The 13,591-nt window shown below is 41.3% G+C and overlaps 1 protein-coding gene across 3 annotated transcripts in view; it reads left to right on the forward strand.

Annotated features, from left to right (window-relative positions):
- ate1 (arginyltransferase 1) overlaps positions 1 to 13,591 on the forward strand; it is a 65,782-nt gene that overhangs the window by 39,057 nt on the left and 13,134 nt on the right. For all 3 annotated transcript variants that reach the window (XM_088351595.1, XM_088351596.1, XM_088351597.1), the window contains one exon: positions 13,243 to 13,363. In XM_088351595.1, coding sequence (XP_088207721.1) covers positions 13,243 to 13,363 — 121 coding nt within the window. The remainder of the gene's footprint in view (positions 1 to 13,242; positions 13,364 to 13,591) is intronic.

Here is a 13,591-nt window from a genome sequence, read left to right on the forward strand (position 1 = left end):
TCCATAGTGTGAGTTTTCCTTGCAACACCCACATCTGCTGCTCATTTCCTATTCATATCCCTTTAAGATTTCCCTCAGCCAACCTGGGGCTTAAATGTCTCCTAGCCTGGAGACTACGTAAACAGAACCGCACTAAACGTGTCAAAAAGTGAGAGTTTGACTGACAAAATGCCTCGTACGATCATTAAATTGGGTCACAAGCACCAATTTTTTGGGCCAAATATTATTGAAGACGAATCCCGCCATATGTCTAACAAATTGATAAATAAATGGATACCTACTAATGTATGCCATACAGATAAATGAACATGCAATATTGTCATGATTACAGATTTAAATCACCTAGGCCCGCTCATTTGACACCAACCGTCGCTGGTTCTGATTGGCTCCTTGTCACTATTTGAACCCAGTCCTGTCAATCTCCTGTTGTCAGTCCGTCTGGGAACCTCTGTGTATACTAGGCAAGCCTTTTTTGACCCTTTTTTCAACGAGTTTATTGTTTTTAGGACCGGGATGGCGGAGTGTGACCTTGGGTTCAGGTTTGCACAACTCGGGGTCACACTAAACTTCTTTATCTGAGTCGCAATGTAATTAAACTTACTACAGATGTCTGTTTGGTGGGCGCAAGTGCATTTAGGTGCAGGGTCCAGACAGCCTATTAAGATCAAATGCAAGCACTTTTTAAGGAATTTCAAAGCCAATTTTCTATTTTCTCTAGTAACATTAAAAGCTAAAATTGAGACTGAATCATGTATTTTGTATTGCTATACATAAATCTGCGATTTAGATAGATAGCGCCTATCCCGTTTTTGCTCCCGTTTGTCTCCGACTACGACCTGTTTTGATCCCGACCACGCCTGCTGTCCCGCCCCAGCTTACGACCCATTTTTGATCCCGACTAGGTCTATTCTCCCGTCCTGGCTTACGACCTGTTTCCGATCCCAACCACGTTTTTGCTCTCCTATCCCGGTTATCGACCTGTTTTTCCGTCCCTGACACCGCCATCGCCCACTACGGAAGATCCACTTCCGTATTCGGATTGCGATCCGATTGTGAGAGCGACTTTCTTCCCGTGTCTAGCGAGCACTAAATTGTGGGCGCTGCCCTTCCTCTCTTTATCTCAATAATCTTGTGAGAAACGTTATGCGATTGGGTCTTGTTTCCGTTCTGGTCCTGACAAATATATGATATAAATGCAATTTATTCGACATTTTGATAATTATGTTGTGTATTTTGTCACAACAAAATGTTATTCAAATGAGGCAGCTGGTCAAACAGTCTGGGCTTTTTCGTTCTTTAACCAATAGGCGAATAGCTCATTTAAATAAGATTTTGCTATGAAAAACTGTTTTTGTTTTTGTTTTGTTTTTGTTTTCAATTTGAACACTAGTAAGAAGAAGACAAGCTTTTTCCAACAATACATTTTTTGTTTCCCTCTGCTTGCATGTTTTTTTTAGCCACTAGCCAGACTTTGGCTAATGTTTATATGCCAACACTGTCATGTCTACTTATAAAAGTTAAAATGTTTTAATTTGTAAACACATACCTTGTGTATGACTTTCAGTCGATTCATCGCCAAATTTGATCTACTGGTGCTAAGCTATGTGCCGCAAGAGTTTAATTTACTTTTAATATTATTGTTAAATGATCGAATATATGTGTGTGACTCGTTTGTTGCATTATCAGTTCCTTCCACTTGTTTTCTTGTCACTATTCACTCTGCTGTCCATAATAACTATATGTCAAGACCAGAACAGGACCCAGATGCGTAACGTTTACTTTCAAATTTAATGAGATATAGAGGAAAAACAAACGCCAGCGATACGGTGCTCGCTGGACGAGGGAAGCAAGCTGCTCACGGGATCGGAGCGTGTTTGGAATGCGAAAGTGGATCTCCCGGAGCGGGAGATCGTAGCGTGGTCAAACGGGAAAAACATGTCAATAGCCTGAGCAGGGGATCAGAGCATGGTCAGTGGTCAAAAACGGGTCATAAGCTGGGACGGGAGATCAGAACCTGGTCGGTGGTCAAAAACGGGTCTTAGCCAGAGAAAATCAGGAAACAAGTGAGTGGTGTACGGATGAAAAAAACGGTACCGACGGGAGCCAGAGTCAAAGTGCTTGCCTTGTGTAAGCAGAGGTTAGCTGACAGACTGACCAAGGGCGAGTGAGAGCACTGAGCTTAAATAGGAGGGGGAACCAATCAGGCAACCAGCAGCAGCTGGCGCTAAACGAGCGGGTACAGGTGAGTGCAATGAGTAATCATGGCACTATAATGCTCCAAAAATATATACCGTACTTAAAAAAGCGGGCATCAATGTTACAGCTACAAGTTGATTTTATTTCTATAACTTTATTATTCAAAGTACAATGAAATAGCTTGTGTTATTTGTGTTTTTGATCATACAAGTTTAACTTATTTGCTTTAACTTTAGTGTTTTTTTTTTGTTTTGTTTACTAATAGATTTATCTGCTTTGTTTTCCTCTGTTGGGGGTGAAAGAGTTAAAGTCAATTCAAAATATGATTAATTATTATATAATTGTTTTGTTTTGGGTGTTTCATTATTGGTTTTCAGCCAAGCATTTTACATTTTGGGTTTGCGGTCTGGGGCCAAAATGTTAATGTCAGTGTATCCTTAATAGAATATAAGCATCTTGTAATATGTCTGTCGGTCATTTCATATCGTACCTTTTTTAGAAAGTATGTGCAAAATAAGTATTTATTATTCTAATTTCGGTTTGTTTTTCAGTGTTTCCTTTGTGTTTTTAGCCAAAAACTGAAACCACGATCTGGTTCTTTTTCCCCCTCAGTTTTCAGTTTGGAGCTTGCACACATTATTTTAAGTATAAGTAAAAATACTTTGCTGACGGAAAGGAATACCAGAAACTCAAATTTGGTACTTGGGTTTTTTATTGCTGACCTTCTTCTGCAACAAACTAAAAATGTTTTTTTTAGTGCATCCGTAGAAGAAATGAAAGATACAGGGTTGGTACTGGTGCCTAAAGTCCTTGAAAAGGCTTAAATTGTAATACGGTAGTTTTCAAGCGTTGAAACCTGCTTGAAATTTGTGTGAAGTGCTTGTAAATGCTTGAAATTGTTGCTATGTTTCTCAACAAGTGTTCTTAAAAATTACACCAACACTGCTCTCTGGTGGCTTCGCTTTGCCCTATATTTATTCTTCCCACATGATTAACTGTAGCTGGCATTAGTTTGTATGACATTGTTATACAGGTCGCGCCCAAGATGCAACACCTAAACAGGGCATTATGAAATGTGTGTTTGTGCAAGGATTTACATATCAATTAAGGATATTTTTTATGTGCTATGCAAGTGCTAAATTGTAATGAGAAGAACTTCCCGAACTAAAAATGTAAGCTGCATATTACTGTCATTCCTACCCACTATCTACCGGTACATGGCGAGAAGTTTGTCTTGAAAACAAATATATTCAAAATTTACTCAAGATCTAAAAATCCCATGTCTTGATAAATGTTCACACAAGATTACAAATTGCCTATGTAGACTGAGGAGATCATTTCTTCCTCATGCCATGAGCCGCTTTAACTCCACCCGGGGGAGTAAAAGCCCCCATTAAACTCCACCCCTACATTTGCATATTACCCTATTTTTATTACAGTGTGTATTTTATGTAACACTATTTAAATACTCTATATCAACACATTATATTGGGTATTTCTGTATTCTATTTCTTTTATTTTATTATTTTTCAACACAAAGATATTGCTGGAAGTGTGAATTTCCCTACGGGATCTATCTATCTATCTATCTAGACATCTATCTAGACATCTATCTATCTATCTAGACATCTATCTATCTATCTAGACATCTATCTATCTAGACATCTATCTAGACATCTATCTATCTAGACATCTAGACTATCTATATATCTATCTACACTATCTCAATATCTATCTAGACATCTAGACTATCTATCTATCTATCTAGACATCTATCTAGAAATCTAGACATCTATCTATCTAGACATCTAGACTATCTACACACCTATCGAGACATCTAGACTATATATATATATATATATATATATATATATATATATATATGCCTATGTATCTAGCTATCTAGCTATCTATCTAAATCGCAGATATATGTGTTATAATACAAAATACATGATTCATTCTTAATTTTATCTTTTAATGTTACTAGAGAAAATAGAAAATTGGCTTTGAAATTCCTTAAAAAGTGCTTGCATTTGATCATAATAGGCTGTCCGGACCCTGCACCTAAATGCACTTGCGCCCACCAAACAGACATCTGTAGTAAGTTTAATCACATTGCGACTCAGATAAAGAAGTTTAGTGTGACCCCGAGTTGTGCAAACCTGAACCCAAGGTCACATTCCGCCATCCCGGTCCTAAAAACAATAAACTCGTTGGAAAAAAAGCCTTCCCCTCAAACATACAACTTTCACAATTCTTCTTTGTCGAAACGTTCCGGAAAAAGCGCTGACGGACGCACGTAAACAGCAGCAGGCGCAAACAAAAAGTCCAGCGTCCACTGAAAGACGTGTCCAAACAAGAGAGGACTGTGAATGGGGACCCACATGGCTCTCACTTCAGTCTCCAAGCCCATTTATTTATGTAGCGCTGGAGGTCCTTTTTTGCAAATGTCCTCAACATGTCTGGAGTCCATTTTGGGGGCGGGGGTGATTTATACCACGGGGCGTTGGTTTGAATAACACAGCGCCCGCTTAGCCCTCGTCGGCACGGAACCGTAACTCGGCCTTCGAATAAAGCAGGGGTGGGCAAACTGTTTGAGTCTTGGGCCGCATTGGTTGGAAAACATTTGCACAGGGGCCAGGCTGTAGGAAAACAATGGCTGATTGATATATATATTTTTTTCTATATGCTTGGCTCCTTTAACCACCTTGGTCGCCGAGGCGCCACTTCCTGTGATGTGTCTTATGCAAGTACAGCCTGATGGCACCTATCCCTCTCCAGACTGTTTTTTGGGGTAGGGGTTTACTGTCCCACATGGCTACCAGCAGCAGTACTGGCCTCCTGATCTGACTCAGATACCGGAACTTCATCATCTGGTTGCTGTTGTTTTTCAGTGTTGAGCGTCATACCGCTTTTCAGAGATGAGCCGCAAGTTATGTGTCATGGCTTATTTGTTTATAAAGGCACCGTTTTTTTATTTTTAACACAAGGATACTGCTGGAAGTGTGAATTCCCCTCTATCTAGACATCTATCTATCTAGACATCTAGACATCTATCTATCTAGACATCTGATCTAGACATCTATCTCTATCTATCTTTCTCTCTCTATCTAGACATCTATCTATCTATCTATAGAGACATCTATCTATATAGACATCTAGACATACATCTATCTAGACATCTATCTCTATCTTTCTATCTATATATCTAGGCATCTAGACATCCATCTATCTATCTATCTAGACATCTATCGCTCTATCTAGACATCTATCTCTCTATCTAGACATCTATCTCAACATCTATCTATCCTGACATCTATCTCAATCTATTTGGTTTTGAAACACAAATATTCAAATATATATATATATATATATATATATATATATATATATATATATATCATCTCATTAGCCGTACCGCTTATCCTCATTAGGGACAATTTGGACCGGCCAATTCACCTGAAATGCATGTTTTTGGAACGTGGGAGGAAACCCACGCAAGCACGGGGAGAAAATACAAACTCCGCACAGGAAGTCCGGTAGCTGGATTTGAACCCACACAGGAGTTTCCCAAGACCTTAGAACTGTGCCGCACACGCGCTAACCACTGCTCCGCCGTGCTGCCCGCTAAAGCTTCTTTACAATTTTAACTTTTTCAAACTTCTGCATAGACACACAGTTGCTATTTTTATTTTTTAATCTAGGTGAGTTCAATCGTATTGCCTTAAACAGTTCGTCCGTGACTACTATTTTAAGTACAACACCACCCACATGGTTTTTATCTTTTAATGTTCTCCAGTTTATAAAATGCAGTCAAATAAAGGGAGTGGCACTTTGCTCTGGCAACATAGAGTAGACATATTTAAAACTGCAGATCATTGTTTAACGTGATACTGCTCGTTTCTCTCTTGTGCTTCTCCCAGGCCTGTCTCAGCCCGCCAACGGATTTAATCCGGCCCGCGGGCCTTAGTTTGCCCACGCTGATAAGGCATCCGGGCTGCAGGGTGCGAAACAAGCAAACTAGTGGGCCTCACCCAGCCATGCGTCACGGCTCCACGGATGACAGCTTCATGGGGAGAAAATATTTTTATAGGATCGCGTTTCAGCAGACTCCTGAGAAGCTATGCTAGAGATTTTACGGTTATCACTTCACAGCTCGGGCGACATCTGTCCCACGCTTACTACATCTTAGCAACAATCTTTAGATCGCAAAAAGCTTCACTCAAATAGCAACACAAAAATTGTACAGTAGACCCCCGGGATACTATATTAACCCATCATGCAGTGGGAACGCAAAGTGAATAAACTATGGTAGTTAGCTAATGCCTTCCGAACCCCGGTTCCCAGATAAAAACATTAAAATAACAAAATACTGCATAGTAGGTACTGTTTATGTGTAAGAATTGTGCATATGATTAAATAAATTGTGAATAAATATCCATGTAAAGCAGGGGTCTCACACTCAATTTAGCTGTTGGATGCTGGAAAAAGTGTCCAAGAGAGGCTGGTCATTCTAATGTTCTTAAATATCTTTATTTTTTAACACATAATAAAAGGAGAAAAAAAAATAAACGTATTAAGATTTAGTAAGGGAATCAATCAATCGGGAATAAATAAAATGATAATAATACGGGAGGTATCAACGACTGAAGACTAAATTATTTTTTATTCAGTTAAATTGCCTGCATTGAAGGGCAGTGTGTAGTATGTAGTGCCTCCTAGTGGTACAAAATAACTTTCATTCAGTAAAAAGAAATGATTACTAGGCAAAAATACATGAACTATCTTTGAGGTCAGTTAATCTAATGGATGCAAGAGTGTGTGCTCGGGATGTATGTGAATAAGGGAAAGATGGTTAATGATTGATATCGACCCATATGATGCAGAGAGGGTAAATCAGCGTGTTTTGTCAGGCGTCTCTATTGATGAAGGATTGAATAGCAGAGCAACTCACCCGTTGTTAGTGTTCCGTGTCATCCTGGGAAGAACGAAGGGGAATGAATGTTCTCGACTCTAGCCAACTCCCACTAGGGGGATATGGCTTCGGTATATAGATAGATCATACCAATGTTAATTTTCATAAAAATTCATGAGCTTAGAAATTTGTATTTCTTTCACTCAGTGGAATCCCTACCTAGAGGTCGTTGCCATTTTTGTCTGGGATTTTGCTGATACGCTGTGCTCTGTGGCACTGGTTTTCATTCCCATTACACAACAGGGCCATATAATAGTCAAATATTACACACTGCAGCTTTAACAGTTTGAATTTTAACTTCCTAAACGTGAATGGAACCGTGAACATGAACTGCTCTGAACATGGCTTCTTTTGCCTATTCCTTGTTGCTAGAAAAACGACACAAATGACCTAACTGACAAAACAACTCAAAAAATTATCAAAAGGCTAACCGCAAAATGAAAATCAACCATGTTAGTGGATGGATGCTGAGGGGGCAGGGGGTTGGGTGATGATGGCGGATTAACATTTCCTTCTTTAATTACAGGTTACATTTCTCAGACTGGAGACTTTAATGTACCTGTCCCCTTGCTTGGTTTTACAGTGTGGCCCACTACTCTTTCTACTCTGTGCTTTTCTTTGAAGGGAGTAGTACACACCGTTGAAGGAGATCTTCAGGTTCTTGGCAATTCCTCCCATAGAATACCCTTCATTTATTAGAACAAGAATAGGCTGTCGTTTAACACGAAAGTTCTCATTTTTCAGCCTTTCTGAAAGTGTACTCATACTCACAAATTTGATGCTCCAGATATTCGGTCATAGGAAAGCCAGTTTTATAGCTTCTCTGACCAGCTAAACTGTTTTCAGCTCTGTTAACATAATTGCACGAGTTTTTTTTTGTCATTCATTCACCTTCTAATGTAAATACCAAACACTATGTTCTATTAGAAAACTGCATTACCAGTTGCTGGAAATAGGCACGTTAAAAAGCAAACATTTGAGGCTAGATTAGTCATTTAGCAGAGTTAACAATTGATAGGTGTATTTCATATTAGTTAGCTTCATTGAAAAAACTGTGTTTTTCTTTAAAAAATAAGGACCTCCAATTTTTGAAAAGTAGTGTATATATATTTTTGTAATAATTTGTTGTGTATGTCATGAGGCTCTTTAACTCCACCCGGCGGAGTAAAGGCCCACATTAAACCACACCCCCCTCATTGCATATTACCGTATTTTTATTGCAGTGTGTATTCTGTGTAGCACTACCTAGATACGCTACATTGGGTATTTGTGTATTGTGTTCTTTTTGCTTTATTATTGTTTTGTTCTCCAGCGCAGGGATGCTGCTGGAAGTGTGAATTTCCCTGCGGGGATGAACAAAGTATCTATCTATCTATATATCTATATCATATAGTGGGGAAGATACTGTAATAGGGGATGAAAAAACATCTTATCCCACACCTTAAAGTGAAATTGAAATAAGGCGGGGTTGCTATTCTCAATCTGTCTCTACTGTATTGGCATTGTAGCCCTTTTTACTTCCCCAGCCTTGTTGTAGTTGTGTATGTAACAAATGACGAACAGACTACAAGCAGGTCTTGTGGCGAGCAGCACTTGGCACCCCCCCAGGGACCAAGTGTTGACAGGGTGAGGGTCTGACGGAGCAAGGTTCAAGGGTCAGGTCAGGGGGAGATTCCGTGGCATTCCGCATTGAATGATGCTGTCTTTTTCTTTTGGGGTGGGGGTTTTTTGCCTGCTTCAAGCGAGGGGGAGGCTCCAAGGTCATGGGGCTGAAAGTGAGAGTTTAGAGACGGTGTCATGCTGAGCACATCCAGAGCCTTCCAGAGGTGTTCACCTTGCCACTATTTATCTTGGAAAACTGTGGCAGCTGGTTCATTTAGGCAGGGGTCTTGAACTTTTTGCTTGTGGGCCATTTGCGGCCAGCAAGACGATAGCAGACAGGCATTTTAGATGAAATCGATGAAATCGATTGTTAAAAGCGTCGGCATCCGAATTTCATCGTTGAATCGTTGTGTCGAGCATTTTTTGTGTGACATTAGTTCAATGTCAAAAAGAGTGACTTGAATTTTATTGTGACTTGTGGTGTAGTTGGGCTGTTGAGGGGATATGCTTGTCATACCGCTTTGATCCAGTAGAGGGCAACTCAATGCCATGTTTATTGCGCAATGTCCTCTTGATCATGCCCGGTGCCAGAGTCTGGTCCGCATTGCCGGCAGTAAGTCGGATTCGTTCCCGGTGAGGGTTGGACTCCGCCAGGGCTGCCCTTTGTCACCGATTCTGTTCATAACTTTTATGGACAGAATTTCTAGGCGCAGCCTTGGTGGGGATGGAGTCCGGTTTGGGAGGCCTCAGCATTGCGTCACTGCTTTTTGCAGATGACGTGGTGCTGTTGGCTTCCTCAGGCCGCGATCTTCAGCTCTCGCCGGAGCGATTCGCAGCCGAGTGTGAACCGGCCGGGATGGGGATCAGCACCTCCAAGTCCGAGACCATGGTACTCAGTCAGAAAAGGGTGGCATGCTCCTTCCGGGTCGGGGATGAGATCTTGCCCCAAATGGAGGAGTTCAAGTGTCTTGGGGTCTTGTTCTTGAGTGAGGGTAGGATGAAATGGGAGATCGACAGAGGCGTCTGCCGTCATTCGGACCCTGCACCGGTCCGTCGTGGTGAAGAGGGAGCTGAGCCGAAAGGCAAAGCTCTCGATCTACCGGTCGATCTACGTTCCTACCCTCACCTATGGTCATGAACTTTGGGTTATGACCGAAAGAACACGATCCCGGATACAAGTGGCCGAAATGAGTCTCCTCTGTAGGGTGTCTGGGTTTTCCCTTAGAGATAAGGTGAGAAGCTCAGTCATCCGGGAGGGACTCTGTGTAGAGCCACTGCTCCTCCGCATCGAGAGGAGCCAGTTGAGGTGGTTTGGGCATCTGATAAGGATGCCTCCTGGACGGGAGGTGTTCCGGGCATGTCCCACCGGCGGGAGGCCCTGAGGGCGACCCAGGACACGCTGGAGAGACTATGTCTCTCGGCTGGCTTAGGAACGCCTCGGGATCCAGTCGGATGAGCTGGAGGAGGTGGCTGGGGATAGGGACGTCTGGGCTCCCCTTTAGATAATGGATGGACGGATGGATGGATGGGTCCTCATGATCATGAGCTCGATTTAAGCAAAGTGCTGTAAAACTGGTTAGTACAACAAGCATTAATCTTTTAATCAGGCAGGGTTTGATACACAGGAAGTGGAGCAGCGAGGCGTTAGTTGTGGTCCAGGATGCAGGCGAGTGATCGATATTCCAGTGAGTCTCAAATAGCAAGGGCGACAGTTCGAGTTCTGATACAAGAGTGCTTACAACGTGTCATAGAAGACAATAAACTAGCGCATAACGAAGGAAACAGTGTTCGAATAGTCATAGAGAAGGGTAGTGATAGGGGGAAAACAAGACAATTGCTAACACTTATGAGGAAGAAATTGGCACCAAGCAGTTAGTGACCAGATAAGGTCAATTCAAGCAAGAGGGTGAGAGAGCGGGAGAGACAGAAAACTTATAGAGAAGCAGGAGTCAGAGGGCAGCAGTATCTGTGCCTTGTTCGTATTTCTTAATCACAAGCTTCATCTCCATGGTTATCATCAATAGAGTTCTGCCCTAAACATCCGTGGATGTCTTGGGACCCATTGTATACAAATGGACATAAATACAATACAGGAAATACCTTTATCACCGACTAGCAAAGTCTTTACGAGGAACATGAGATTCTGAACTGAATAAAGAGTAAGGCCTTGTAGGAGGTTACCCAGCCAATAGTATATCGGTGATTTCATGACTCATGCCAATGGCCAACAGGCATCTTGGAGACGAACTCGCAATACGAATGAATTTGGGGCAGCTAAAATATTTTCATGTTGATTTTGTGTGGTGGGGAAAATGCCGTGAAGACTGACTTAAAAGAAACAACAACACTTTATTCCACGCTCTGATCTGAAATTATCATTAGGGGTGTCCGTGTCCTCTAGCTCATTTATATACACATAATATAAACTAGAACTTTATTTTTTCTCCCTCTATACTTTCTTTTTATTCTCCGTCTCACCCACTGTCAACTTGTTGCTCTTTTCAATACCTTTTAAATTTTTTTTTTTTTTTTTTTTTTTTTTACATGTTTTCATCGCTGGCTGCATCTGTTATCTCAAGCCAGCCCGAAATCTGTCCATGCATTGGTTACATTTTCTTTTTTCCCGCTCCCCTTTTCATTCCTTTTCCTGTTTTCCTTGTCTCTAAACAAGCTTTTGAAAAGTTTTTTGTCAGCGGGATTACATTTGTATTTGTCTGGACATGCGAGGATGGAATGAAGAGAAAAAAGGGCTATGGTGACTGACGGCATCTCTTCCTGGTTTTGTAAAGGCTTCTTTGTTACAGTAATTTAGGGGACCAAATTTTTCCTTGGCCTTTGTCAGGATCTGGCATGCCGCACATCACGTCTCCCTAAAGGGCGCAAATCTAGGGGGAGTGGCTGAAGAGCGCCCACCTGTGCCGAATCAGCCCCACACCTGCATTTCATTTCTCAAGCTCTTTATATGTCCTTTACCTGACATTTTCCAAGTTGTTTTGAGATTACTGGTTTGTTTTCGTTTGTTACTTTGTTCCTGGGCTTTGTTATTAAACATGTTCCTTCTTCCTCGCATATTGGGTCCAAAACGTGATACTCTCATTTTTAATTTTTTGTTCTAAAGATGGTCAGGGGTAATCTCTTCCAAGACTGATTCTGATATTTTTCAAAGGGTTTTATTGTATACTCACCAAATAATTTAGGATGAGGGATATTTGCCAAATCTAATCTCATCTCATTAGCTGCACCGCTTATCCTCAGTAGGGTCGCGGGGGTGCTGGAGCCCATCCCAGCAATCATCGGGCAGTGGGCAGGGGACACCCTGAACTGGTTGCCAGCCAATCGCAGGGCACACAGGGACAGACAACTCGCCCGCTCATTCACACTTAGTGACAATTTGGACCGGCCAATCCACCTGAAATGCATGTCTTTGGAATGTGGGAGGAAACCGAAGTGCCCGGAGGAAACCCACGCAAGCACGGGGAGAACACACAAACTCCGCACAGGTAGTCCGGTAGCTGGATTTGAACCCACACAGGAGGTTCCCAAGACCTTAGAACTGTGCCGCACACGCGCTAACCACTGCTCCGCTGTGCTGCCCTTATTTGCCAAATCATTTGTCATGAAAAAAACATGCTTAATTTCAATGGATTTTAACAAAATGTATGGCTACGTACATACTAGCGATGAATGATAATTATCAGGCTGAAAGTTATAGGAACGATAATGGCCAACTTTGATAAGTTATTGACCTGAATAGTTCATTCACTTGACATCTTGTTATAATATTCAATCAGTCGGTACTAGTTTTTAAAAATATTCCATGTAGAAGTAGAACAAAACAGTCATATCTTATCTCTACATCTTGTACGGCCAGTATCTTCTTTTTTTTTTTTTTTAAACTCAATATCTGGCATTGCAGCATGTAGCAGCCTTGCAACACCTACGGCAATTCGTGCAGCCGGCCAGCAAAGCAATCGACCCCTACACTCAGTCCAGTAATGTCTCTGTAGTAGATCAGAGGTGGGCTATATAACTGATTTGTCAGAACCGATCCCGTTCATAAGTTGAATGTTAGTTGAAGTCAAAACCAAGTATGGTCTCTAATCAGTTGAAATAAATCCTAGAACATTTTTACAAGTTTTAATTCCTGGAAAGTTGGCATTGAAGACTGTCATTTGCCTTGACAAACCACTAAACCACTGTGAGATCGTTTGTCGGACACATGAGATTAAAGTGCATTTCCTCAGCGTTTAAGGACTTAAAAAGGGAATCACTCAAGGAAAAGAAGTTATTTTTAGGGTGGTTCTGCTAACATTTGACCTCAATAAATTATTTTCTTTTTGTTGCCTACAGTTTTATGACTTCATTCAAATAAATGATCTGACCATCATGTAAAACCTGTGTTTTTATATTCCTTATAGAATCTAATAAGTACCACTTAACCCCGTACTTTTCGTCTCATGTTATTTCAGGGACAGTACCGGCCTGCAGACCTCCTGTGTCCAGAAACCTTCGCCTGGGTATCCATCGAGCAATGCCTTCCACTCTTGGAGACTTCCAGATACGCTCGCTTTAACCCCAATCCTGATGAAGGTACATCTTCCCGGTTTTGTCTCATGTTTGTGGTTTTAAGTGAGATTTTCTTCAGTTTTATAGTTACATTATTCAAATGATTAATTAAAAAAAGATTACAGTAGACAGCCGGGAAACGTCGCGAATCCGTTCTCAGGTGACATATTAGGGGCCTATGAGATGATGTGGAAGTAAATCATTAATGCTCTCACATATACTGTAACATCATATTTTCAAATATTCACAACG

The sequence above is a fragment of the Urocampus carinirostris genome, chromosome 13 (genome assembly GCF_059441175.1).
Source record: "Urocampus carinirostris isolate Australia breed hairy pipefish chromosome 13, RoL_Ucar_1.0, whole genome shotgun sequence".
Lineage (NCBI taxonomy): Eukaryota > Metazoa > Chordata > Actinopteri > Syngnathiformes > Syngnathidae > Urocampus > Urocampus carinirostris.